General features: G+C 41.7%; 1 protein-coding gene across 2 annotated transcripts in view; it reads left to right on the forward strand.

Moving 5' to 3' along the window:
• SMPD3 (sphingomyelin phosphodiesterase 3) overlaps positions 1 to 27,106 on the forward strand; it is a 55,730-nt gene that overhangs the window by 23,422 nt on the left and 5,202 nt on the right. For both annotated transcript variants that reach the window (XM_070760475.1, XM_070760476.1), the window contains 3 exons: positions 5,869 to 6,024; positions 11,347 to 11,436; positions 13,391 to 13,454. In XM_070760475.1, the coding sequence (XP_070616576.1) occupies positions 5,869 to 6,024; positions 11,347 to 11,436; positions 13,391 to 13,454 (310 nt within the window). The remainder of the gene's footprint in view (positions 1 to 5,868; positions 6,025 to 11,346; positions 11,437 to 13,390; positions 13,455 to 27,106) is intronic.

Consider the following 27,106-nt stretch of genomic DNA (forward strand, 5'->3'; position numbering starts at 1 on the left):
CCAACATGGCCATTCCTCCTCTTAGCTTCCGGGCAGGTGGTGGACAAAGGATGACCTTGAGCATATAGAAGGAATGTATTATGTCTACATGTGTTCCCCCATGAAATCACTCCTCCCAGATTCCCATAGTCATCAGGCCTTCTAAGACTAGTTTGCGAGGGATGCCCTAAATAAGCATCACTCGACACATAGGGAACTTGATCTAAACCAAGTTCCATCTTTCAATAATGCTGCATTTCCTAAACATCCTGCAATAAACCATTATCGGCTTCTCTTTCTGGTATACATAAATATTTTCAAACTATCACATGAATCTTCAGAAAATTATACCTGTTGAAAATCAACTCATGAGTCTTGTCGGGTGAACAATAATTATATTTCATTATTTCTTGGTTGCATAAAAGTACTCAGAAAGAGCTTTGAATGCCTGTCGTTGTTAACCAGTCCTATTTCAATAAATAACTGTCTTTTTTTACCCACTATAATGCAAGACAATCTAAATATTATATGAAACTTATCTCAAAATAAACAGTATGTCATCTGGTAATGCCTTGGGATTAAGTTCTACATTCAATGTTTCTTTTAAAAAGGAAAACATCTAAATGAATAATAGGTGGGAGGGAAAGTCCCTTGATAGAATAAGTGCCTTTTTTTAGTAGATACATCCAGATTCTTGGCTTTTCAGCATTTAACATAAACAGTTGCCAAAGTTTAAGAGCATGTCCTGTTCTGAATAAATTGCTCCATATACTACTGGAGATAACAATGTAAACAATTGTTTTTAGAGACAGAAAAAAGGTTAGCATAAAGTAGTGCTAAAGAAAAGTAGGGCTATCACATTTGACCTATAAAATTTTGGAAAATTGTTGGATTGATTGACTGAGTCATGGATTGATTGATTGATTATGTGCCATCAACTGTTATTATCCATATATATACTGCTCAAAAAAATAAAGGGAACACTTAAACAACACAATATAACTCCAAGTGAATCAAACTTTTGTGAAATCAAACTGTCCACTTAGGAAGCAACACTGATTGACAATCCATTTTACCTGCTGTTGTGCACATTCAACTTTGTACAGAACAAAGTATTCAATGAGAATATTTCATTCATTCAGATCTAGGATGTGTTATTTGAGTGTTCCCTTTAATTTTTTGAGCAGTATATTGTATATTCCCCGGGATGATTTGCCCCCAGCCTGGTCCTTCATAATAACAAGATAACAGAGTTGGAAGGGACCTTGGAGATCTTCTAGTCCAACCCCCTGCTCAAGCACGAAAGTTCACCCTTGATGGCGAACTGATGGCACGAGTACCACAGGTGGCACGCGGAGCCATATCGGAGGGCACGCAAGGCATTGGCCTATGTCACCTCCTGCTAGCCAGATGATTTGGGTCCTTGGGAAAAGCTATTTTGCCCTCCGGGGGCTTCAGGAAAGCTGGCCTGAAGTCCCAGAGTGGAAAAAACCCCGCCCAGTGGCCAAACTTCCGGTTTGTCCATTGTGCTGTTTTTTCGCACTCTGGGGCTTTGGAAAGCTTCCCTGAAGCCTCCAGAGTGCAAATTTTTTTTCAAAATTTTCAGTGTGCTCGTTTGGCTGTTTTTTCACTGTCCCAGACTTCAGTGAGTCCTGCAGGCATGCGCAGGGATGGGGGGGGGTTTGTGCACATGCACAGGTTCAGTGCGCGGGGTGCACCTGCACGGAGGGCAGGGAATGGGCACATGCATGCATGCTAGCACACACACACACACATCAATGTGGCATGCGCACCAAAAAATGTTCGCCATCCCTGGACAGCAATTCCTTCAACAATTTCCAAAGATGAACGGATCGTTTGGTACCTGGTCCACTCACCTTGCTCTCTACAAGTTATGAATGTGAAAATTTAATCAGTGGGTTCCTATTAGGTGTCGTGCTTATTGATGAAACATGTAAATACAGTGGCACCTCTACTTAAGAACGCATCTACTTAAGAACTTTTCTAGATAAGAACCTGGTGTTCAAGATTTTTTTGCCTCTACTTAAGAACCATTTTCTATTTAAGAACCCGAGCCCGGAAAAATTTCCCAGGAAATTTGAGAGTGTCAGGAAGGCCCAGCCAGTTTCCTGCCCTTCCCCCTTTAATCCTGGCCATCTCAGGCTTTTCTGGGCTGCCAGAGGAACCTTTTGGTGGCGCTTAAGGAGGCTTTGGCAGCCCAGAGTGAATCATTTTCCTTTCTCTGGGCGCTTGGAGAGGGAATAAACCACTTCGTTGTGGTGACTCCCTCGCGCTGCCTCCCCTATACCCGGCGTGAGGTTGCCTCCCAGAGCGTCTTCTTCCTTTGGCCTCAACTGTCCTCCTCCTCTTCCTCCTCCTCCTCCTCCTACCCCAATTCTGACCTTTTATTTCTTTCCTAATTGGTTTGCAGGCATTATTTGCTTTTACATTGATTCCTATGGGAAAAATTGCTTCTACTTAAGAACCTGGTCACGGAACGAATTAAGTTCTTAAGCAGAGGCACCACAGTAACAGAATAATAACAGAGTTGGAAGGGACCTTGCTGGTCTTTTCATCCAACCCCCTGCTCCAGCATTGAATTCCACAGGCTTTTGAGTGTCCAAGGTTGGACGCTCCAATCTCAATTTTTCTCATCTGAAAACCTTTGATGCATTTTGAGCAGCACTCCACAACAGAAAGAAAGTTCAGCAATCAGCTAATGAAAATACACCGGGCATGTAGTGCGCTCGTATGCTGTTATTGGCAATTTCGAAGGAAGCCTTCCAACCCACAGCACATTATCTTAGCATGATGGATGAGTCAAAGGAGTCAGGCAAGGACATTTACAGCAAGTGCCTCTGACTGGTTGGCCAGCAATAAATCAAACTCCACAAAGTAAGGACGAAGCGCCATAATGATGCAAACCTGCTTGTGCGTGGAGACCTTGAACTGTCACACTTTGCCTGACTAGACAAATACACACTTGCACTGCATCTGTCACCTGGAAAGCCACGGGTGTTGTCAAGAGTCTATGTTCAGTTTGCATTTTGCACCAAAAGGTGGTTGCTGGTTTTTGTCTTCTCTACCACCTGTGCAATCTAACCACCTGGTTAGATTGCTCAAAAGAGCCTTTTGCCTTCAGCATCTCACCAATCCCTCCCTTCATCAGATGCTTTTGCAGACATAATAGCATTGATTGCACTGGAAGATGTTGGAGGAAAATGCAGGGCGTCCTGCGTAAGCCACGCCCACAGTGTGGTAGTAAAAGTTTTGGTAGCCCTTCACTGGGTGTTAGCCTGGAGTAATAAACCCCCATTCCTCAATTTTTTTGGGGGGGGAATTGCCACAGCATCTCCTTATCACCCAGTCTCTTTCTGTTTAAAGTTGGCTGCTCCGTTTTTTTTCTGCTTGGAAACAACTGAAAATGCAATGAAATCCCTGCTGAACATTATTTCAGATACAAGCTTTTTATAAGACCTTTCCTGGAGATACTAGCAATTGCAGCTGGGGCCTCTTATATGCAAATCTTCTTTTTGAAGCAATGCACGGCTCTCCAATGAATATTTAATCACCTTTAGTCTTTGATTTTTTTTCCTCTGTAATTGGCTCTCTGGTTCTTGTTCCAGTCCCACTTATTCATACTTAGATTTCTCCAGGTGCCCATCTAAAATTTATACTGGTTTGCTTTCTGATCAAAGGTCAGCTAGGAATGCCTGGATACTTTCTCTTTCCATCTCTCTCTTCCTCTTTCTCTCTGTCTCTTTCTCTCTCTCTCCCCTCTCTCTATCTCTGTCTTTCTCTCCCCCTTTCTCTGTCTGTCTGTCTGTCTCTCTTTCTCTCTCTCTCTGTCTCCCTCTCTTTTTTGTGTGTGTCTCTCTCCTCTCTCTGTGTCTCTGTCTCTCCTCCCTCCCTGTCTCTGTCTCTCCCTCTCTGTTTCTCTGTCGCTCTCTGTCTCTGTATCTCTCTATCTCTCCTCCCTCCTTCTCTCTGTCTTTTTGTAGATGCCAGTTTATTATTATTTTTTCAAAGAGGTACTTCTTTTATTACTGCTTTTGCGTCTGGTAGCCCATAGCTAAAGAAAACCAGCTTTTCAAATTTCAGGCAGGAATTTTCTCCCATACAACAAAAGCCACATTTGTGACTCTTTGTTTCATCTCACTGAATAGCAACAGCTTATCCGCAGTGGAAAATCAGAACCTGGAGCTAATTAATATAAGCTGCGACCCAAGCCATTTAACTCGTCATAGGGAAGGAAAAAAATGTTCTCTTGGTTAAATGGTGGAATTGGAATAGGAAAATTGTTTCGCTGTAGAACCGTGGCTGATTGTTTCAGAATACTAAAAATGGCACCCCTTTTCAACGCCCTGCTTTTAAAACATCCATTATTCAAATGTGGTTGTGAATTATACATATTAATATTTTGTCCGGGGGGGAAAAGAAACATGTTTTTAAGGGTATCCTTTATGTAGTTCTTAACTAGTGCAGTGGCCTAGAAGTGGAGCACTCCCCCACAATCAGGAGGCTGTGAGTTCAATCCTAGGTAGAGGCTGATATTTCTCTCTTTCTGGGCACAATGAAAATATAGCTGCTGAATATACTGTATTTTTCAGAGTAAAATATAAGACACGCCTTAGTCTTCAGGGAGCAAAATGGGGGAAAGAAACTGCTTACCAGGTATTCATTTGAATAGCATCCTTAGCCAGCATATTATTTTATCCCCTGATTAGCGCTAAAAAAAACCTTTATTCAGAGAGAGTAACAATGAAAGAGCTTGCAAGCCAGTAAGAGCTGGGAACATCATTAGCATCTGGAAAGAAACATTTGGAGCAAGTAGAGCAATAGAAAAAAACCTTGAAAAGACTTAGGGCTTGGAAAACATTCTTTGCAGGGAGTAACAATGAAAGAGCTTGCAAACCAGTAAGAGTTGGGAACATTGTTAGTACTTGGTTAGGGTTGGAAAGAAACATTTGGAGCAATGGAAAAAAAACCTGCAAAGATATAGGGCTTGGGAAACATTATTTGCAGAGAGTAACAATGAAAGAGCTTGCAACCTGGTAAGAGCTGGGAACATCGTTAGCACCTGGTTAGGGCTGGAAAGAAACTTACTTGGAGCAATGAAAAAAACTCTGCAAAGACTTAGGGCTTGGAAAACATTATTTGCAGAGCGTAACAATGAAAGAGTCTACAAGGTAAGAGCTGGGAAGATTGTTAGCAGTTAGTAAAGGCTATGGGGGGGAAGCTACATTCAGAGTATAAGATGCACCCTAATTATCAGTCTCTTTTGGGGAGGAAAAAGGTGCATCTTATACTCTGGAAAATATGGTAACTCCTTATTGGCAACAGGAAGAACATCCATCCAGTAAACCCTCAGCTCCATTCAATTACCCAGATTCCACCCTGCAAGGGATTATGGAGTCATTAAAAGATTATTTATGTAATTCTTAACCAATTGGTCCTAGAGAGGGATACTTGAGATCACCCATTAGTTTGGGTCAGGTGTCTGCAGGAAAGTGATAATCTATATATTACTAAAACTTGTAACTTTGAATGATCACTGAATGAACTGTTGTAAGTTGAGGACTCCCTGTAGTTGGGTTCTGGAATGTGATTAACCTTCTATCTTTAACCGTTGTGGACATCTTCTGAAATGGTAACCAAATACTTCTCGTAGAGTTCTAGTGTCAAACTTGATCACGTCACATGATGCATCACAATGTTTTCTTGCCGTTGCGGAGCCTGGATGGGCGTGGCCTATGCGGGACATATCCAGCCCAGGGCCGCCATTTTGACAGGCCTGTTGTAGAAGATGGTTGGCATAGACATTGAATAAATAAATCTTCTTAAAAATTAAGGAATACATTTGAATGGTCTGCTTTGTCCTTTTCGCAGAGGACACAACTGTTCGATGTGAACAACTGGATCTGCTTCAGGATTGGCTGGCTGATTTCAGAAAATCTACCTCCTCTTCCAGTACAGCCAATCCAGAGGAGCTGGTGGCATTTGATGTGGTCTGTGGTGACCTGAACTTTGACAATTGCTCATCAGGTAAGGCTTTTTAATCTAAAACTCAAAACAACTGACCCACCCAAAACCCCAGGAGGCATCAGGTGTGACCCCACTTCAGAAATTTCCATTGAGGTTGCAAATTTTTAATATAACAGATGGGGAAATGTTTGAATGGTATGTTGGTATTTTCCTTGGAATCTCATTTTCTGGATTAAAGGGAACCTAAAATGGTCCATTCCAGGACACTCAAAAAGTCAAAGATGGCTTCCTACATGTCAACAGTGGGGCATTCTTTTATTTATTTTATTAATTTATTTATTTATTTTGTCCAATTCACAATGAGGATTTTAGTGGGTATATATCTACATACACATAGTAAAATACATGATGAAGGTTATAGAGGAGATACTCATAGTAAAATATATCTAAGAAATAATAGAAAAGAAGGTATAGTAATACAACATATCAATGAAAGAATAGAAGAGATATAGGTATAGGAGATATAGGAGAGCAATAGGACAGGGGACGGAAGGCACTCTAATGCACTTGTACTCGCCCCTTACTGACCTCTTAGGACATAGATAAGTGGTCTCCAATCTTGGCAACTTTAAAACTTGTAGACTTCAACTCCTAGAGCTTTGCTGGCTGAGGAATTCTGGGAATTGAAACATAGAAACAGAAGATTGACGGCAGAAAAAGACCTCCTGGTCCATCTAGTCTGCCCTTATACTATTTCCTGTATTTCATCTTAGGATGGATATATGTTTATCCCAGGCATGTTTAAATTCAGTTAATTCATGAAGTCCACAAGTCTTAAAGTTGCCAAGGTTGGAGACCACTGACATAAATAGTGCCAAAAGGGACCTTGGAGATCTTCTAATCCAACTTCTGCCCAAGGCAGGAAAACTTGCACTATTCTGGACAAATGACTATCGAGTCTTTTCTTAAAACCCTCCAGTGATGGACCACCCACAACCTCTAGAGGTGAGTCCTTCCACTGGTTAACAATTCTCACCATCATAAAATTCTTCCTTAGTTCTAGTTTGGATCTCTCCTTGATGATCTTCCACTTATTTCTCCAGCCTGTCCTCTTTAAGAACTACATAGCAATAACATTAACATTTAGACTTATATACCTATTCACAGTGCTATACAGCCCACTCTAAGCGGTTTTCAGAGAGTCAGCCTCCTTTCCCCCTCTCCTTTTCTAAAGCCTCCCATTTATGAATTGTGTTGCCTTGACACTAGACCAGTGTTTTTCAACCAGTGTGCCGTGGCACACTAGTGTGCCGCGAGACATGGTCAGGTGTGCCGCGAAGCTCAGAGAGAAAGAAAGCAAGAGAGAAAGAAAGCAAGAGAGAGAGAAAAAGAAAGCAAGAGAGAGAGAGAAAGAAAGCAAGAGAGAGAAAGAGGGAGAAAGAGGGAGAAAGAAAGCAAGAGAGAGAGAAAGAGGGAGGGAAGGAGAGAGAGAGAAAGACATAGAGGTAGGGAGGGAGGGAGAGAGAAAGAGAGCAAAAAAGAGAGGAAGGAAGGAAGAGAAAGAAAGAGGAATGGAGAGAGAGAGAGAAAGAGGAAGGAAGGGAGAGAAAGAGGGAGGGAGAAAGAAATAGAGTGAAGGGGAGGAAGAGAGAGAGAGAGAATTTTTTTGTCCAAACTTTTTCAGTGCCCCCCCCCCCAATGTGCCCCAGGGTTTCGTAAATGTAAAAAATGTGCCACGGCTCAAAAAAGGTTGAAAACCACTGCACTAGACAATGAAAAATGACATCATTAGCACTTCTGGAAGAGCTACTTCTGGGCTTCCCTTGAGAGAAGCCAGGGGAACACAGCAAACTTTTCCTCCAGTCGCACAAAGGAAAAATTATCAAGAGGTGCTGTTAGATACCATGTTTCCCTGAAAATAAGACACTGTGTTATATTTTTTTGAACCCGGAAATAAACACTTGGCCTTTTTGCCATGCACACATAAGCCCAATTGGGCTGATTATCAGGGGTATCTTGTTTTGGAGGAAACAGGGGAGAGAGAGAAAGGGAGGGAGGGAGGGAGGAAGAAAAAGAGAGAGAGGATAGATAGACAGACTGACAGACTGACAGACAGACCAGAGAAAGGGGGAGGGAGTCAGGGGAAGAGAGAGAGATGATAGATAGACAGACAGACAGGACAGAGAGGGAGGGAGGGAGTCAGAGAGAGAGAGAAAGGATAGATGGACGGACGGACGGACGGACGGACGGACGGACGGACGGACAGACAGACAGACAGACAGACAGATAGATAGATAGATAGATAGGAGAGAGAGAGATTCTATGAAAATATGAACCTGTCTTATATTTTTTTGAACCCTGAAATAAGCACTTGGCCTTATTGCCATGCACTCAAAAGCCCAATTGGGATTATTATTATTATTATCAGCAGATATCTTATTTGGGGGGGAAACAGTGTACCTGCATTTGCAGGGGATTAGGTTAGATTGGTGGTTGATGAGACTGTAATGTTTTATGGTGCTAAACAATGCTTGGCAAAGCAAAATGGGAATCAATCCCTTCCTACATCCTGCAAAACAATACATACAACAATACAAATATCGACTGTCTGCAATTACTCAAAGAGCTTTCTCTCCCCTCTCTTTTGTGATAAACTCTGTCTTGGCAAGATAATTAGACCTACTCAGTCCTGGGGACTAATAATAATTGTGATAATTCATTAAGCCTATAGACTGCCCAAGTCTCAACAACACTGGGTGGCTCATAGCCAGCGGTGAGCTACGAGCCAGAACGCTAAATTGCGCTTGCCGCCACGGCTCATCAGTGCTTGCGGGGCCAGCGCGATTTTGCTTCTACCCCTGTGGAGGTAGCAAAATCACACACGGAGCCACAGGTGCCCCCGTGTTTCGGCATGCGCAGAAGCAAAAAAAACTTCACTGAAACACAGGCGCACCTGCGGTTCCGTGCGCAATTTTGCTCCCCAAAAACTAAGGTGTGTTTTATACTCCGAAAAATATGGTATTTGAAGTAATTAACTTTATTGTTTATCACCTATGTTACAAGTATATTCCTAGACTGCTTGCCCTCTCCTGGGAATGACCAGATAAGGTTTTGGGAATCTTGGGGGGCTATGAAGCTTATACCTTTTGTGATGGCGCAAGGATTCTAAGCTGAATCCACACTTGTTCTTTCCCTCCCAGACTAGATAGCAGTTTTTCAACACATTGGCTTTTTCCACTCCAATTTTGTGAAGATAAAATTTACCAATCCTCACTTCCTAAATCATTTTGGAATGTAATCAATTTTATAGCTTGTTCTGCCGGCGTGTTTCAACCGCCCATAATTACAGGGTAATTAGTCCAGGAAGACACACACCACACGATAAAAGGAACACCCAAAAGTTTTTATAAACAAAAAAACAGAAACAGCTCCCTTTTTAAATGTCAAAGGGATTTTCTGGTACACACAAGGCATAGGTTAAATGCAGTCCAATTGCTCACCCAATAACTGGGAAATTGAGTCCAATTCTAAAGTCCAGAGAGTCCACATACAATCTTGAACAGCACAAAAACCACGACGAAACAATCTTGACGAAACAATGAATCAGATAAACTGCCATGAGGCTAAAACACCAGGCTGCACTTTTAACTGTAGCACTAATTACAGCAGCCCCACCCAACCACAGGTGGCCTCATTTTCTCTTGTAATAATCCTTCAGTTGTTGTCTCCTATGCATCACTCTACGCATGCGTGGATGTGGCATTAATTCTTGTTCAGAATCCAAGGATGATATAGATGATTGATCTCCTCCTGGGTTGTATGCCAAACTCCCCTCTTCCCTGTCACTCACACTTCCGTGGTCAGAGGAGGCTTCATCGGCAGATTCCATCGGGAGCAAAACAGGCCTGCGGCATGTGGATGTTTCCCCCACATCCATCTGCACATTCCTTGGGGCAGGAGCTGGGCCAGAGCTAACCACAACCTAGCTGAAAAAAGGCATTCAAAAACAGTAGGAAGAAAAACTTCTTGGCAAGTTAGCCTGTCTTATCGATTACAGAGAGTAAACTAAAGAGGAAAATAATATTTTAAAAAGACTAAAACAACAGCAGAAATTCTTAAGATTCTGACAAAGGAAGTTATGAAAGTTTAAAGAGGATGGTATTAATTCAAATGTGCTTGAGATAAACACAGGTCCATCATCCAACAAAAGCTAAAAATAATATAAAAATATATAAAGTATGATTTAATTATTAAAAATAATTAATTAAAAAGAAACCAAAAAACCCTCAAAAGGCAGACTTGATGAACCATTGGGTCTTTTTCTTTGTCAGTTTTCTATGTTTCTTTGTTTTTTATTTCACGGGTTCCACATTTCCATAGGATTCCCCCAGCTAAATAGTGTTGGTTGGCGAGGCTGCCGGGGAGGGTCTTCTCTGTGGTGGCTCCAGCTCTCTGGAACCAGCTACCTCCCGCGATCCATATTACCCCCACCCCATTGGCCTTCTGGAAAGCCGTAAAGACCTGTTTCTTGACAGGCCTGGGGCCGTTGATCAAATGCATCATCCAGATCCGGCCCCAAACCATGCATGGTTTTATTAATTTATTAATGGACTTTAAATTATCTTTTAAATTGTTCCTTTTTAGATGTTGGTGGTTTGTTTATCTATCTATCTATCTATCTATCTATCTATCTATCTATCTATCTATCTATCTATCTATCTATCTGATTTGTATGCTGCCCCTCTACGGAGACTCGGGGTGGCTAACAGCAATAATAAGACAGCGTATAACAATCCAATACTAAAAACAATTAAAACCCATTATAATAAAAAACCAAACATACGTACAGACATACCATGCATAAAATTGTAAAGGCCTAGGGGGAAAGGGTATCTCAATTCCCCCATGCCTGGCGGCAGAGGTGGGTTTTAAGTAGCTTACGAAAGGCAAGGAGGGTGGGGGCAATTCTAATCTCTGGGGGGAGTTGGTTCCAGAGGGCCAGGGCCACTACAGAGAAGGCTCTTCCCCTGGGTCCTGCCAAGCAACATTGTTTAGTTGACGGGACCCAGAGAAGACCCACTCTGTGGGACCTAACTGGTCGCTGGGATTCGTGCAGCAGAAGGCGGTCCCTGAGATAATCTGGTCAGGTGCCATGAAGGGCTTTATAGGTCATAACCAACACTTTGAATTGTGACCGGAAACTGATCGGCAACCAATGCAGACTGCGGAGTGTTGGTGTAACATGGGCATATACCCACAATATACCCTTAAAGGTCCACATTTTTCTAGAATTTGGTCATAAATATTGGCTCCGCTATCTTTCTCCCAGGACTTTCTCTGACATGCTATGGATCTCCTTCATTGCCTTTCTTCTGGTTGCAGATGATAAGCTGGAACAGCAGCACTGCTTGTTCAACCGCTACAAGGATCCGTGCCGCCAAGGTCCAGGGGAGGACAAACCATGGGCAATTGGTAAGATGGAAAGCTGTGACCCCAAAGTGGGAGAGATGTCCCTTAGGTAGGAGGAGGACCCTGCTTAAAGAGCCGTGATCTTTAAGCCACTTTTGCTAGCTTGTGCTTTGGTTTTAGCCCAGGTAAGTAGGTTGCCAACTATAAACATCCCATATCAGCCACATCCTGTTCATCAGGAGATCTGAAGAGCAAATTAAGAGGCTACCAGTTACAGGCACCATAAAGCCTGTGGTAGAAAGTGGCATGAAAACTAAACTCTGTCTTTGAAGATATTGCAGCCTGCCTTCTCAACAACCCAATTAAAGATATGGTCAACACTTTGGTTAGGATTTGTACAACATGTTTAGCCTGAAATCTGGATTAACATATCATAATTGCAAGGTACAGTGCGCTCCCCTTAATAAGTCATAAGATGATTTTGCATTGTTGTGAGTGTCGCACAGTATATTAAATCAATGACTACATTCCTACAGTAAATTACTCTGTCCATCCATCTCTCCATCCATCCAACCATCCATTTGGAATTTATATTATTGCTTGATGTGATATCCATCCATCCATTTGGAATGGAGTGTTATTGCCCGATGTGATATCCATCCATCCATTCATCCATCTGAAATGTAGCATTATTGCCTAGGATTATATCCATTCATCCAGAATAGAGAATTATTGCCCAACATAATATTAATCCATCCATCCATCCATTTGGAAAGGAGTGTTATTGCCCGATGTGATAACCATCCATCCATCCATCTATCCAACCAACCAACCATCCATCTGTTCTGTCTGGGTGCCCCCAGACTTCAACACCAACTGAAAAAAGCAGCCAGACATGCTGGTAAAAGCAAAGGCACTTTATAGTTGGAAAAACAAACACAGAGAAAAACCTGTTCTTCCCAACAGACAGGCTATGAGGCTTCACAGCAGAGTCATGACGGCCAGACAATACAGCAGACTTCTTGCTGGCACACACACCACTGTAGAGAAAGACCCACGTCTTTCCCCCCAAGGTTTCAGCCTTCAGGGCCACAAGCCAGAGTCAGAAACGCCAAAGATCACAGCCAGGTCCCAGGACTCCCAAAGATAATACTCCATAATACAGGAAGGGTGGGTCTGCCTTTTCAGCCTTTCTGGGGAGAACCACACCCAAACCCAGCTGTTGCCTATTTAGGGCTGGAAATACCTGGCTAATTGTCCCCTTCGTTGTGCTGCTCTTCTCTGCCTGAGATCGATGATGGCTTGTGCATTTTCATCCAAGGACTCCAGGCTGCTTGCTGGGGAGAGCTCCACCCCGGGGGACTCAGGCTGTTCTCCCTCTCCCTCGGCCTGATATTCCTCCTCCCCGTCAGCCTGGGCCTCCTCCTCCTCCTGTTCCTCATCCTCCCCCTCTGAGCATGGAGCCGGCAGAGGTTCAGCCGTTCCCTGAGGAGCCTCAGACGGAATCACAACACCATCCATCCATCCATTTGAAATGTAGCATTATTGCCTAGGATTATATCCATTCATCCAGAATAGAAAATTATTGCCCAACATAATATTAATCCATCCATCCATTTGGAATGGAGTGTTATTGCCCGATAGGATATCCATGCATCCATCCATCTATCCAACCAACCAACCAACCGTCCATCCATTTGGAATGTAGCATTATTGCCCAAGTTTATATCCATCCATCCAGAAAGGAGAATTATTGCCCAACATAATATTGATCCATCCATCCATCCATCCAACCAGCAGGGAATGGAGCATTATTCCTCAATAGAATGTTTTCTTGGACTATAATTTCCCAGAGGTTTGAACCAACAATTGGATTTATCTGGGGACACAGGATTAGAAAAGCTCAATAATTTCAAATAATTCACTTTAAAATGCAGACAAAATCTAATTCAAACTTTTATGGTCCCTTTGCTCTGGAATAATAGCAGACTACTGTATCTATTCCTTTTTCTCTCAGGAACCTTGCTAGATCCGAAAGGACTATATGACGAAGAAGTGTGCACTCCAGATAATTTACAGAAGTACGTATTATTTTGCTTTCCATCTTATTTCTGATCACCTGTATAAATGGGCTGCTCTAACTTACCGTAAATACTCTACTTGCTGATATTTTACATATCACAGATACTTTTATTGATTTATTTCTTGAATGTTATGTATTTCCTTTGCACGGTGGTGGGAATCACATGATGAAAAAAGGAGCAGAAATTTAAGCAATAAATCCTCAGTATGTGCTTCTTACTCAAAAGTCTTAAAATATAACTTAAACAAAGGACAAAAAGTGAAGAATATAGGGTTGTAGGATTGAGTAAAGCCCTAAAGTAGGGTTGAGTAAAAAAAAAAAAAAAGATCCAGACTTTGTAACCAAAACCAACTGTAAATAACTGAAGTAATTAACTTTATTGTTTATCATCTATGTTACAAGTATCTCCCAAGCTGCTTGCCTTGCCCTAGAAATGACTATGTATAAGGTTTTAGGAATCTCAGGGGTATATCAAGCTTATATACTGCTCAAAAAAATAAAGGGAACACTCACATCCTAGATCTGAATTAATGAAATATTCTCATCGAATACTTTGTTCTGTACAAAGTTGAATATGCTCAACAGCATGTGAAATTGATTGTCAATCAGTGTTGCTTCCTAAGTGGACAGTTTGGTTTCACAGAAGTTTGATTTACTTGGAGTTATATTGTGTTGTTTAAGTGTTCCCTTTATTCTTTTGAGCAGTGTACTTTTTTGCAACTACTCAAGGACTCTAAGCTAAACCCACACTTGATCTCCCCTTCACAGACTAGCTGGTAGGTTCCCAACAAAATGTCTATTTCCACTCCCCACCCACCAGTAATGGGTTCCAGGTTACGCTATCCAGTGTGCCGTCCCAGTAGGGAAATCCGGGACACGCACATGGCTGAGAGTCCCTAATGCACACCTGCACCCCCCGTGTGAGATTTGGCCTATGCGCACGTGCAGCAAGCGAAATCTTGCATGTGGAGGCTCGCGCAAGCAAGATTCCGGCGATTTTTGCCAATTTTGTGCATGCGCAAACCGTAAGTGCCCCCCACCAACCCATTTCCTAAATCAACCAGTCTTTGCTCCTACTGACCTCAAAAATGAGAGAAACGAGGAGCACATGGCCAAGCATTCCACACTTTTGAAAAACAGGAAAAGGGGAAATTGAAGCTTCTCCTTCTGCATTCATTGGTCATTATATTTACACATCCATTTGCCAGGGTTTTGCAAAGGTCTTTAGAAATCATAACCCAGAGACTGGTGTGAAGGGAAACTATGCAGAAAAAAGACTGTAATACAATCGCACAAACACACAAAACAATCAAGAAAAAAAGTGCTGGCAGATGTCCCACTCACCCCCAACTTTTCAGCCAGTCTAGTCTAGTCTAGTCTAGTCTAGTCCAGTCCAGTCCAGTCCAGAATAGAATAGAATAGAATAGAATAGAATAGAATAGAATAGAATAGAATAGAAATAGAACAGAATAGAAATAGAATAGAACAGAATAGAAATAGAATAGAACAGAATAGAATTCTTTATTGACAGTGTGATTGGATACAAGAAACTTGTCATTGGTTCATACGTTCTTAGTGTATATAAAAGATACATTTGTCAAGAATCATGAGGAACAACACTTAATGATTGTCATTATTGTCATCTATTCTACTAGTTTTTCTCATCATTCCTATCACCCATTTCCTCCCATGTTGACTGTATGACTGTAACTTGTTGCTTGTTTCCTAAGATTTTTATTAATATTGATTGTTTCTTCATTGCTTATTTGACCCCTATGACAATCATTGTGTTGTACCATATGATTCTTGACAAATGTATATTTTATTTTATGTACGCTGAGAGCATATGCACCAAGACAAATTCCTTGTGTGTCCAATCACACTTGGCCAATAAAAATTCTATTCTATTCTATTCTATTCTATTCTATTCAATTCATAGGGTACAAATAAGCAATCAGGAAACAATCAGTAGTAATATAAATCATAAGGATACAAGCAACAAGTTACAGTCATACAGTCATAAGTGGGAGGAGATGAGTGATAGGATTGATTAGAAGACTAAAAGTACTACAGTCTTAGTAAATAATTTGACAGTGTTGAAGGAATTATTTATTTAGCAGAGTGATGGCGTTCCAGGAACACTGTCCTTGTGTCTAGTTGTTCTGGTGTGCAGTGCTCTATAGCGTTGTTTTGAAGGTAGTAGTTGAAACAATTTATGTCCAGGATGTGTGGGGGGGTCTGTAGATATTTTCACAGCCCTCTTTTTGACTCGTGCAGTATACAGGTCCTCAATGGAAAGCAGGTTGTTAGCAATTGATTTTTTCTGCAGTTCTGATTCTCCTCTGAAGTCTGTGTCGGTCCTGTTGGGTTGCAGAACCGAACGAGACAGTTATAGAGGTGCAGATGACAGAGTCAATAATTCCTTTGTAGAACTGTATTGATTCCTTTGTTGGATATAAAATCTATATAAGGCAAGAATGGGAGCTCACCCCATCATGTAGTACTTGGGTCTCAAACCTGGGCTGTCAGCTTTCCAGCTAACAAACTCAGTGTCTTTAAAAGCTGAGCCAACCTGCCCCTCTTTTAACCAAGGGTAACAGGATATTCAGTCTCTCTTGAGATTGGTGGAAGCATTAATAGCTGGCTTGAGAATAGATCCAGGGAGGGAAGAGGAGTCCAAAATTTCCACTAACACAAAAACAGGCCTTCCCTATTGTCTATGGAGCTGGAAGCATTTTTGCATCCATCTTGTAGTCCTTGGAAATAAACCAGAGTGGAACCAGAAATAACTCAACTCTGGGAAAGATATAATTGCTTGCATGCACAAAATTAGGAGTGCAACTGGTCCTGAAGAAGCACAAAATATTTGCCCTCAGTCATTCTAAATCTTAGTTCAGCTTTATTTTGAAAATCTTTAGTAACTGACATATTGCAACCCCGACATTATATCATCATTAAAGCACACACACAGAGAGAGAGAAATAATTACATCTCTGAAATGGCTAATGTCATGGGCCAACTAGATTAGGCTTAAAACAGACCCATACGGAAATTGTTCAATAATAAAATTTGGCAAAGGCATAAAAACCTAATTTATCACCCAGTTAATACTGGCACGGGTAGATCTGGAAGCAGCACAGTAAATTAGACTTCTGTTAGCTCTCCAGCGTTAACCTCAGAAAACCTATTAATATAGTTAAGGAGGCTGCGGTTTTAAAAAGACATCACTGAGAATAATCTAGATTTACCTCTTTAGGGCAAAAAAGGGGGATCAATAATCATTGCTTCTGGTGTATATGCCTCTATCATTGCTTTCATGATTAAGGAAGTCTTTGGCAATTTTTATTTATTATTTATTTATTTATTTTAATTATTAGTTATTTTATGCTGCCCTTCTCCTTAGACTCAGGGCAGCTTACAACGTGATAGCAATAGCACTTTTAACAGAGCCAGCCTATTGCCCCCACAATCCGGGTCCTCATTTTATCCCCCTCGAAAGGATAGAAGGCTGAGTCAACCTTGAGCTGGTGATGAGATTTGAACCGCTGACCTGCAGATCTAACAGTCAGATCTGATTAGGATGTTGGGTGAATTGGCTGATGTGAACTTGGGCTCTCAAGCATGATGGGTGATGGAACACATGAAATGTACTTGGCCTCTGATCAGCGTAGGAGAATAGAAGGAGGAGCTATTTTATCCTGTGTGTCAAACAATACAAACATCAGCAAAGAAATTATAGGTGAAATTCTAGTAAGGGTTGCTAATGAAGATAGAAGACTCCATTACACTAGGTATCCATTTCCTACAATTATCTCATGAAATGAAAGGTGTTTTGACTGGAGCCTTAAAAGCTATCTATTTGTCAATTGTTGTGATATTTTCCTATGATTTGTCCATTGTTACCATACTTCCCTACTATGAATAGTTAGAGATCCTCAAAATATGGACTCCAATTCTCCCAGGTCCTCAAATGGGGGAGAGGCTTGTTGCAAAAATCAAAACCAAAAGCACACCCAGATTACTGATTCAACTGGATTCATAAACTACTTTATAAGCATATTAATAGATGAATTTACAATAACAAAAGCAGAATTTGTCTTCAAGCAGTTACAGAGAGCAGAGAACAGTTAGTTTCATTTCAGAAGCAGACAAGCACAGAATGGACTGAGCCACGCCCAGCCTTAAGCTTCAGTTCCAGTTTCGATTCTCTGCACAGACTCAGAAGTGATTAGTTCCCATTGGCCGACTTAGCTGCTATGCCTATTCATTGGCTGAGCTTGTTACCACTGGCTCTCTCACTTCATGAATATCTTAACAAATTCCTGATAAAGATTTAAACATTTAGAGCAGTGTTTCCCAACCTTGGCAACTTGAAGATAGTTGGACTTCAACTCCCAGAATTCCCCAGCCAGCATTTGCTGGCTGGGGGATTCTGGGAGTTGAAGTCCAAATATCTTCAAGTTGCCAAGGTTGGGAAACACTGATTTAGAGAACAACAAGATAAAAGTTAAGCCACATAGTGTAGAGCAGTGTTTCCCAACCTTGGTCACTTGAAGATATTTGGACTTCAACTCCCAGAATTCCCCAGCCAGCAAATGCTGGCTGGGGAATTCTGGGAGTTGAAGTCCAAATATCTTCAAGTGGCCAAGGTTGGGAAACACTGGTGTAGAGGATGAGCCCCACAGCCCAACTCATGTCTTGTGAGGCATGAACAATCAACCCCAATAATCAGCACCACCATTCAGTTAACTTATTGCTTATACACAAGAATCCAGTCAACTAGTGGTCAGAACTAAATTGGTGCTAAATAAGAGTCACTCGAATTCAAGAGGGACTGGGAACATCGGGATTCTAGGCTGATTCCAGTCTTGACTCCACCCTAGGCTCTGCTTGTCTTTCGCGTATAAACTGTAAGACAGAAAGAGAAAGAGAGAGGATAGAGAAATGATTGCAACATGTAAGGATGCTTAGAAAGTTGGAGTTTAGAAAATGTCTTCTGATGTAAGCTATCTTGTAGGACAAATTCCTATAATGAGCATAACTCTCTCTATTTCTCAGCTTTTTATTTAATTTCCCATTATGAAATGTCTATAATTGGCTGGACTTTCCAGAGAGGTCAATTCCATCAAAATCAAAATTATTCATTGACTCGAGCAATGAAAATTTCATTCTTTCGCGACCTCCTCTGAGCAGACCGGAGTGGTCTGCCAAGAGTCCTACTGAAGACAATTAATTAGACAACGGTTTAGTCTGAACCATCTTTGAATCAAAATAAACTTCCTACTGGGCAATTAAAAATACCCATCTGTGAACCATTGCAAATTATTGATTCCACGAAACTTAAATTAACCAGAAATGGCAAGCAGGCATTAATATACTAGGGCTCTAGAGATAAACGTCAGAATATGTTAAGAGGAGATTTTACATTTAAAAGTCTGATAAGGGATGAGTAATAGCAATAAATGGCAGCAATTATTTCCATGTATTTCTAACTTTCTAGAAAAGGAGCTTTAGACTTTCAAATGTTATGGAGGTTTGCTTCTAAGAAAACAGTCTCATTTTTCAGGGTATAGCCTAATTCAGGGGTTGGCAAAGTTGGCTCTTCTATGACATGTGGACTTCAACTCCCAGAATTCCTGAGCTGGCATGATTGTTTCAGGAATTCTGGGAGCTGAAGTCCACAAGGCATAGAAGAGCCAACTTTGCCTACCCCTACCACAGGATGTCTCTGCTAATGCAATCCACCCTTCCTGGCTGCATTCAGAGATCTTCCTCGGCTCAGCATGTTTCATACTGTCTACATTTCTAGTCATCTCCAACTAGGAGGGAATAAATAGGGAAGGGAAAACTAGGAGGAAGCATTTCTGGCTTTCTGTTATTAAGCAGAGCAAGAAAAATTGCTTTAATAATAATGTTCTTTGCTTTGTTGGGTACATTGGGGATGTCTAGTCCAGGAGTAGGCAAAGTTGGCTCTTCTATGACATGTGGACTTCAACTCCCAGAATTCCCAAACTAACATGATTGGCTCAGGAATTCTGGGAATTGAAGTCCACAAGTCATAGAAGAGCCAACTTTGCCTACCCGTGGACTAATTGATCATTTGGCTAACAACCAGTCTCATGTCAAGCAGTTCTTCAGGAATAATCTTATCATCTACATCTCCACCAGGCTATAAGTCAGCTCAGCCCTTGAAAAATATCATGCACTTACCCAACTGATAGCAATATGTAAAGCCCACTCGAGGCAGATGGCATCAAGTTAAGTCTGATACTTGATCGCCACATAGAGAAATGCCCACCAATGCTGCTTGCTTCCAGTAAAGGCCATAACATTCCCAAGAAAATTGCACTATTTTTTTTCCTGTCCTTCTCTTGCTATTTATAGGAGAGGGTGGAGGGAGGGAGAGAAGACCCTGATATTGGGAAAGGTGGAAGGCAAAAGAAGAAGAAAATGGCAGTGAATGAGACAGCTAGTGTCAGTGCAAGTTGAAGCAATGAACAAGACTTTGGCATACAGTGGAGGCACAGCTTGGAATGCTGTGGTCCATGGCGTTATGAAGATTCAAACATAGCTGAGCAACAAATAGAGAGAGAGAGAAAAAAGAAAGAGAGAGACACAGAGAGATGATAGATAGATAGATAGATGGATGGATGGATGGATGGATGGATGGATGGATGATGGATGGATGGATGGAAGGACGGACGGATGATAGATTGATGGATGGACAATAGATAGATTGATAGATTGACAGATGGATGGATGGACGATGGATGGATGGATGGATGGTAGATAGATAGATAGATAGATAGATAGATAGATAGATAGATAGATAGATGAGAGATATAAAGAGATGCAAAAACAGATGAGAGAGATGATAGAAGGATAAAAAGTTAGAGAGATAGAGAGATAGAAATAGAGATAGATAGATAGATAGATAGATAGATAGATAGATAGATAGATAGATAGAGAGATAGAGAGATAGAGAGATAGAGATAGGGATAGGAGTGATTCTTAACCTTCCTAAATTCGTGACCCTTTAATACAGTTCTTCATATTGTGGTGACCCCCAACTAAAAAATAATAAAACTATTAGGAAACTCAGGGGTGGGTTGTAACTTACCTCACTGCTGGTTTGCTTCCTCCTGCACTGCGTGGCCATGCCTTGTGGTTGTGTGCACTTTTCGCACACACACACATGCACAGTGCTGATTTTTTTTAAAAATGGGGGGGAGCCAAAAACAAGATGGTGATGCATGTGCAGTGCCGGAAATTCAGCTTCTGCACATGCTCAGAGGTTCCCATAGATAGAGGAGCGGTGTCTCAGTTCCTAAGACCATTGGAAATGTGTGTTTTCCTACATCTTAGGCGACCCCATGAAAGTGTTGTTCAACCTCCAAAGAGGTTGTGTGACCACAGGTTGAGAACCGCTCAGATAGCGATAGAGATGATAGAGACAGATATACAGACCAACATAATGATAAAGATAAAGAAGACTTCAGTCATGGAAGAGTATGAGGAAATGGCCTTGGGAGACAGGAGGAAGAGTAGCTCTCTAGGCCAGTGTTTTTCAACCAGTGTGCTATGGCACACTAGTGTGCCGCGAGACATGGTCAGGTGTGCCGCGAAGAAGGAAGCTCAGGTTCTGGTCTCGCAACTTTTTGCTGTGAGAGTGAGAAAGAGAGAGAAAGAAAGCAAGAGAGAGAAAGAGAGAGAGAGAGAGAGTGAGAGAGAGAGAGAGAGAAAGAGATAGAAAGAAAGAAAGAGAGAGAGAAAGAGAGAGAGAGAGAAAGAGTGAGAGAGAGAGAAAGCAAGAGAAAGAAAAGAGAGAAAGAGAGAGAAAGCAAGAGTGAGAGAGAAAGAAGGCAAGAGAGAGAGAGAGAAAGAAAGCAAGAGAGAGAGAAAAGGAGAGGAAGGGAGAGAGACAGAGAGAAATGAGCAAAAAGGGGAGAGAAAAAAAAGAGAAATGAGAAAATGATTGAGACAGAGAATGAGAGGAAAGAGAGAGAAACAAAAGAGAGAGAAGTGACTCTTGATTTAAAGCATATGATAAAAAGCACCCAAAGAATAAGAGAGAGAAAAACCCAGCCCTCACCTGTTTTTGGAAATGGTTCAAGAGTGTGTATACACACACACACACACACACACACACACAAGGGTGGGGAGGAGACAGGGATGGAAAAAGAGAGGAGAGTGTCTTAGGGTGTCATTTTGTATCATTTTGGTTGGTGGTGTGCCCCAGGATTTTGTAAATGTAAAAAATGTGCCGCGGCTCAAAAAAGGTTGAAAATCACTGCTCTAGGCCAGTGTTTCTCAACGTTGGTCATTTGAAGATACAGTATTTGGACTTCAACTCCCAGAATTCCCCAGCCAGCGAATGCTGGCTGGGGAATTCTGGGAGTTGAAGTCCAGATATCTTCAAGTGGCCAAGGTTGGGAAACACTGCTCTAGGCAACAGTCAAATCAGGAGCAACTGAGTCTGCAGAAGGACAGAATGGGACTTTTCCCTTCCTCCTGAGGGCCATGCCTGATTGGTCTCCAGCCTTCTGCCTCTGACTATTGGGCGCTGCCTTTTCTCCTTCGCTGAAAGGGCCCTAGCTGTTTGGCCCAGCCCTTCTGTCACAGTCCCTCTTGTCACAGCCACTACATGTCTTTCTCCAAACGGGCACAAAACCCCATTCACCCCAGGCTTTTGAGCACATGGGACACGTTGCCGCTAGCCAATCAGAGGAGCAAGCAATGCCTTCCCTTCCACCCACCCACCTCATGAGGTTTGAACGGAATTCTATCCCATTTCTCTCCCTCTCTGCTTGCAACAATTGCTCCCTATGAGTATTTGCAGAAGCAGTGCCTTCCCTTCCATTCCCCCACCATCAAGTTTGAACGGAGTTCCATTCTTCTAGACCCGCAGAAGAAACAGGAGTGTACACAATGTCACAGAAGGAAACCTCCCTAATGGTCTTGAACTGTTAAGGTGACTGAGAAGGAATAGACTTGCTGCCTTGCAAAATCCTGTGAATATAACCTTACACTAAAGAGAAAGTTAGCACTTGTGAGTGTTAATTTTGGCTGGACTTTGCAAAGCCATCAAAGCCACAATGTTGCAGCTACCAATTTGACTTTTTGCCCATGCCTTGCAGATGCCCCCGACTTCAAGAGTTGAATCCATTCTAAATTGAATCCGTCTTGATTTGATTTAGAATGGATGGCTTGGTTCTCCTTTCAGGCCCTGAATTCTTAGTGGCAATCTCCAAACCTTAAATCCAAAGGGTTTTCTTCTCTTTTCTCTCTCTCTCTCTCTCTTCTTACATGCAATATCCAGTTTTAAGAGTTCTGCTTTAGGATGAGAAAGAGTCCCGCTTTAACTATTCTGATCTCTGTTGTCCCTTAAATATCCTTGTCCTTTTTCATTCGTGTCTATTTTTCCAAAGTTTTTTTCTCCCCCTAGAGGGTAGCTTTTCTTCTCCATCACATTGTACGTCTTTTTCTATTCTTGAATCTGAGAAAACAAAATGATCAATCACCCTCTCTGTCAACTATCAGTTCACCAGCGTGCCAGCTGACCTCGCTTTGGTTTTTAATATTTCAACTTCTTCCACTCTCCACTCCCACTTTCTTTAAATGTTTCTTCTCAATTATTATCTTCTGCCTAATAGGTTGGTGTAGTTTGCACTACTGTTTCAGTCATCTCTTTTGATTTCATCCCTCCTTTATTGCAATCCTGTCTTTTCATTCTTATCCCTTTTTAAATTATTATTATTATTATTATTATTATTATTATTATTATTATTATTATTATTATTGCTACTATTACTATTATTATTATTTAGTGTTGCTGTTGTTGTTGTTGTTTAGATTCCTATGCCGCCCTTCTCTGCAGACTCAAGGCAGCTCACAGAAGAATAAATACAAAAGTACAATGAATCTAAACATTAGAAATATAATCTAAAACCCCAGTACAGGGAGTCTTCAAATAACAACAGGAAATTGTTTCCAAAATTACGGTTGTAAAGTTTTGATGGTCATTAAATTGGTCACCAGATAAACACACTCCTTTTTTGGCCACTTAATAACCATTGCAAAAAAACCCATCATAAAATCAGATTGGTCATACTACTGACCCATTTTACAACTATAATTTGGCAGATTATGTTATGGTCATATGTTGCGGACTGCCTGTGTTTGAGAGTTGTCACATTTCTCTTTCTAGTGGAGTCAGTTTCTGAGTAGTTGAGTGTTATCTGCTTTAGTCCCCCACCCACCCCCCATGTTATGTATTTATTTGAAAAATGTTTATAACCAAGATCATTTATAGGAGGAGAAGGATGGGGAGGAGGAGGAGGAAGAGGAGGAGGAGGTTTATAAGCAGTGTCAGACTGAATACAAATTTCAAAGTACAGAGGTACCTCATCTTACGAACGCCTCTTCTTCCGAACTTTTCAAGATACGAACCCGGTGTTTAAGATTTTTTTGCCTCTTCTTCCGAACTATTTTCACCTTACGAACCCAAGCCGCTGCTGCTGGGATGAAGGGGTTTCTTTTTCCCCCCTTTTATGAAGAAAGAAAAGGGAGGGGCGGCTTGGAGGGGGAAAGATTTTGCATTAACGAAAGTAGGAGAACAGCGTGCTTGCAGGCACTGAAAGAGTGTCTTTTGAAGAAAGAAAAGGGAGGGGCGGCTTGGAGGAGGAAAGACTTTGCAGAGAACAGCGTGCTTGCAGAGGCACTGAAGGGGTGTCTTTTGAAGAAAGAAAAGGGAGGGGCGCCCCCCTTTCCTTTCTTCCTTCCCACTCACTCTTTAGCCTAGCCTTGCTTCTTTCACCCATCCCCTTTAGCTGCTCCTCCCTGCCCTCTGTTCGCCTCCCTTCTAAAGTTTGGGATTTTCCTGAAGGATTTGCATGCATTATTTGCTTTTACATTGATTCCTATGGGAAACATTGTTTCGTCTTACGAACTTTTCACCATACGAACCTCCTCCTGGAACCAATTAAGTTCGTATCATGAGGTACCATTGTAGTTAATCCTACACTTGAAAGCATCTGAAGTGATGTAGGGTTTCCTTCCTAAGCAGGGGGTTAGACTAGAAGACCTCCAAGGTCCCTTCCAACTTTGTTATTCTGTTCTATTCTATCTTGTAAAACTTTAAAACATTATTAAGCCAATATGCTGAACTAACAATAGTAGATTATGAATCACGGGATGACATGAAGAATTATCAAAATCAAAACCTAAGAATTCTGTGAATCCAATAAAAGCATAGGTATTAAAGATCTAGGAGTGACACAATAACTGTCTTCCAGTACCCGAGGGACTGCCACAGAGAGCAGGGGGTCAACTTATAAGCACCCGAGGACAGGACAAGGAGTAACAGGCTGAAACTTATCAAAGAGAGATCCAACCTAGAACCAAGGAGAAATTTCCTGATCGTGAGAACAATTAATCAGTGGAATGACTTGCTCCATCACTGGAGGTTGTGGGTGCTCCATCACTGGAGGTTTTCAAGAAGTTGTGGGTGCTCCATCACTGGAGGTTTTCAAGAAGAGACTGGACAATCATTTGTGAGGAATGGAATAGGGCAGTGATGTTGAACCTATGGCACGTGTGCTACAGGTGACACACAGAGCCATATCAGAGGGCACATGAGGTATTGCCCTATGTCAGTTCCAGCACCCATGCCTGCACTAGGCAGCTGATTTTCAGCCTTGGAGAAGGCCATTTTGCCCCCCAGAGGCTTCAGGAAAGCTTCCACGAAGCTCCAGGGTGCAAAAAACAGCCCAATGGGCAAACCGGAAGTTCGGGAAAACTGACTTCCAGTTTTCCCATTGTGCTGGGGTTTTTTTTTTTTTGTTTTTTTTTTTGCAATCCAGGGCTTCCCTGAAGGCTCCAGAGTGTGAAAAACAGCACAACAGGCAAACCAGAAGTCTGTTTTTCCGAACTTCCAGTTTGCCTGTTGGGTTGTTTTTTGCACTCTGGAGCTTCAGTGAGACCTGTGCACATGTGCGGAGGGAGGGGGGCTTGTGCGCATGAGCAAAGGCGTCCCTGAAGCCTGGGACAGCCTCCCTTTTGGCACACAAACCAAAACATTTTTGCCATCATTGGTATAAGGACTCCTGCTCAAGCAGGGGGTTGGACTAGAAGATCTCCAAGGTCTCTTACAAACCTGTTACTTTCTGTTCCATGTCCTCATTTCTTCGGTCAAACTGAGGTTACCATACTATGTTGGTGGTTTAATCTACATGATTTTCAACTATATAATTAGGCTTTTATTTCAATGTCTATAATTTGGGGAGAAGGATAACGTTTATAATTGTTCTTCTCTTTGGGCCCATTTGGATGGCAAGTGTGTCATACCTTAGAGACATTGGCAATTTTTAGGCATATTAAGATTGTGTTTAAAATATACCAGATTGTCTATTCTAGCCTTGAATAGGGCAATAACTCTAAGCAGATGATAACATCTTCCACATGGAAGAGTCTCCTCTAATTATGGAAGAGAAATGTCAAACTTTCCAAGAGAGTGTTGAAAGAAAAGCTGTGGTTGAACAAAAGCCACAAGGAAGTCCCATTCCTGATGACGTCCGTATTGCAATAAACGTTTCTTATTTCACAAGGACACATGCAATGGGGATTTGCAAGGTGAGAAGTGTAATTTGAAGTCACCAAAGTGGAAACAAAGCACATTCAATTAGATCCTTTAGGATTAAGTAGATTGGAAGTGGATTGGAACTACCGTATGTAGGACATGGGTCTGTAGGAAAGAATAAAATGGCAATGATGCTCAAAAAGGACACCACAAAATATATGGTTGGTTATAACCCAATGACGTCAGGACTGAATTTATTAGAATTAATGGTTATCCAAAATCGGACTTTTTGTCTTTCTAGATGTGTCTGTGCCTCTCTCTCTCTCTTCTCATCATTCCTATCACCCATTTCCTCCCACTTAGGACTGTATGACTGTAATTTGTTGCTTGTATCGCAAAATTTTTATTAATATTGATTGCTTATGATTCTTGACAAATCTATATTTTCTTTTATGTACACTGAGAGCATAGGCACCAAGACAAATTCCTTGTGCGTCCAATCACACTTGGCCAATAAATAATTCTATTCTGTTCTATTCTATTCCATTCTTTGTGTGTGTGTCTGTGTGTCTGTGTGTCTGTGTAAGAGAGTGTTTCTGTGTGTATGTATTCACCACACTGCAAATTAGGGCTCCCCAGTTCTTATAGAATGAGATTGGTCAACTAACAGTCTTTCTAGTTACAATGGCCATTGGGTCAAGTAGACCAGCAGGGAAACATCTACTTATTTCATTTTTTTAAAAAATCAATTCATACAGCTGCTTATTTCGCAGCCCTATTTTCCTTGAAGATAGAGAAGCTGGCCAATCAGGTGTTAGCTATCCATGCTACAACCAGGTGATATGACCCTTACATGCCCCTCGAGTCTTCCTTTCAATTTTTGTTTTGTTTAAATTGAGTGGAAAATAAATGGAAAGCGGAGCCGCTGTCAGGGGCCAGCAAGTAGCGCCTCCTTTATCCCGGTGTGTCCACCAGCTCAAAAAGAGGTCGCCTGCTCCTTTCTATGCCCCCCCGACCCTCCAAAATAGCTGGGAGCGTTGGCGAAAGTGTAGTGCTGTAATTTGTAATAGTGT

The sequence above is a fragment of the Erythrolamprus reginae genome, chromosome 9 (genome assembly GCF_031021105.1).
Source record: "Erythrolamprus reginae isolate rEryReg1 chromosome 9, rEryReg1.hap1, whole genome shotgun sequence".
Taxonomy (NCBI): domain Eukaryota; kingdom Metazoa; phylum Chordata; class Lepidosauria; order Squamata; family Dipsadidae; genus Erythrolamprus; species Erythrolamprus reginae.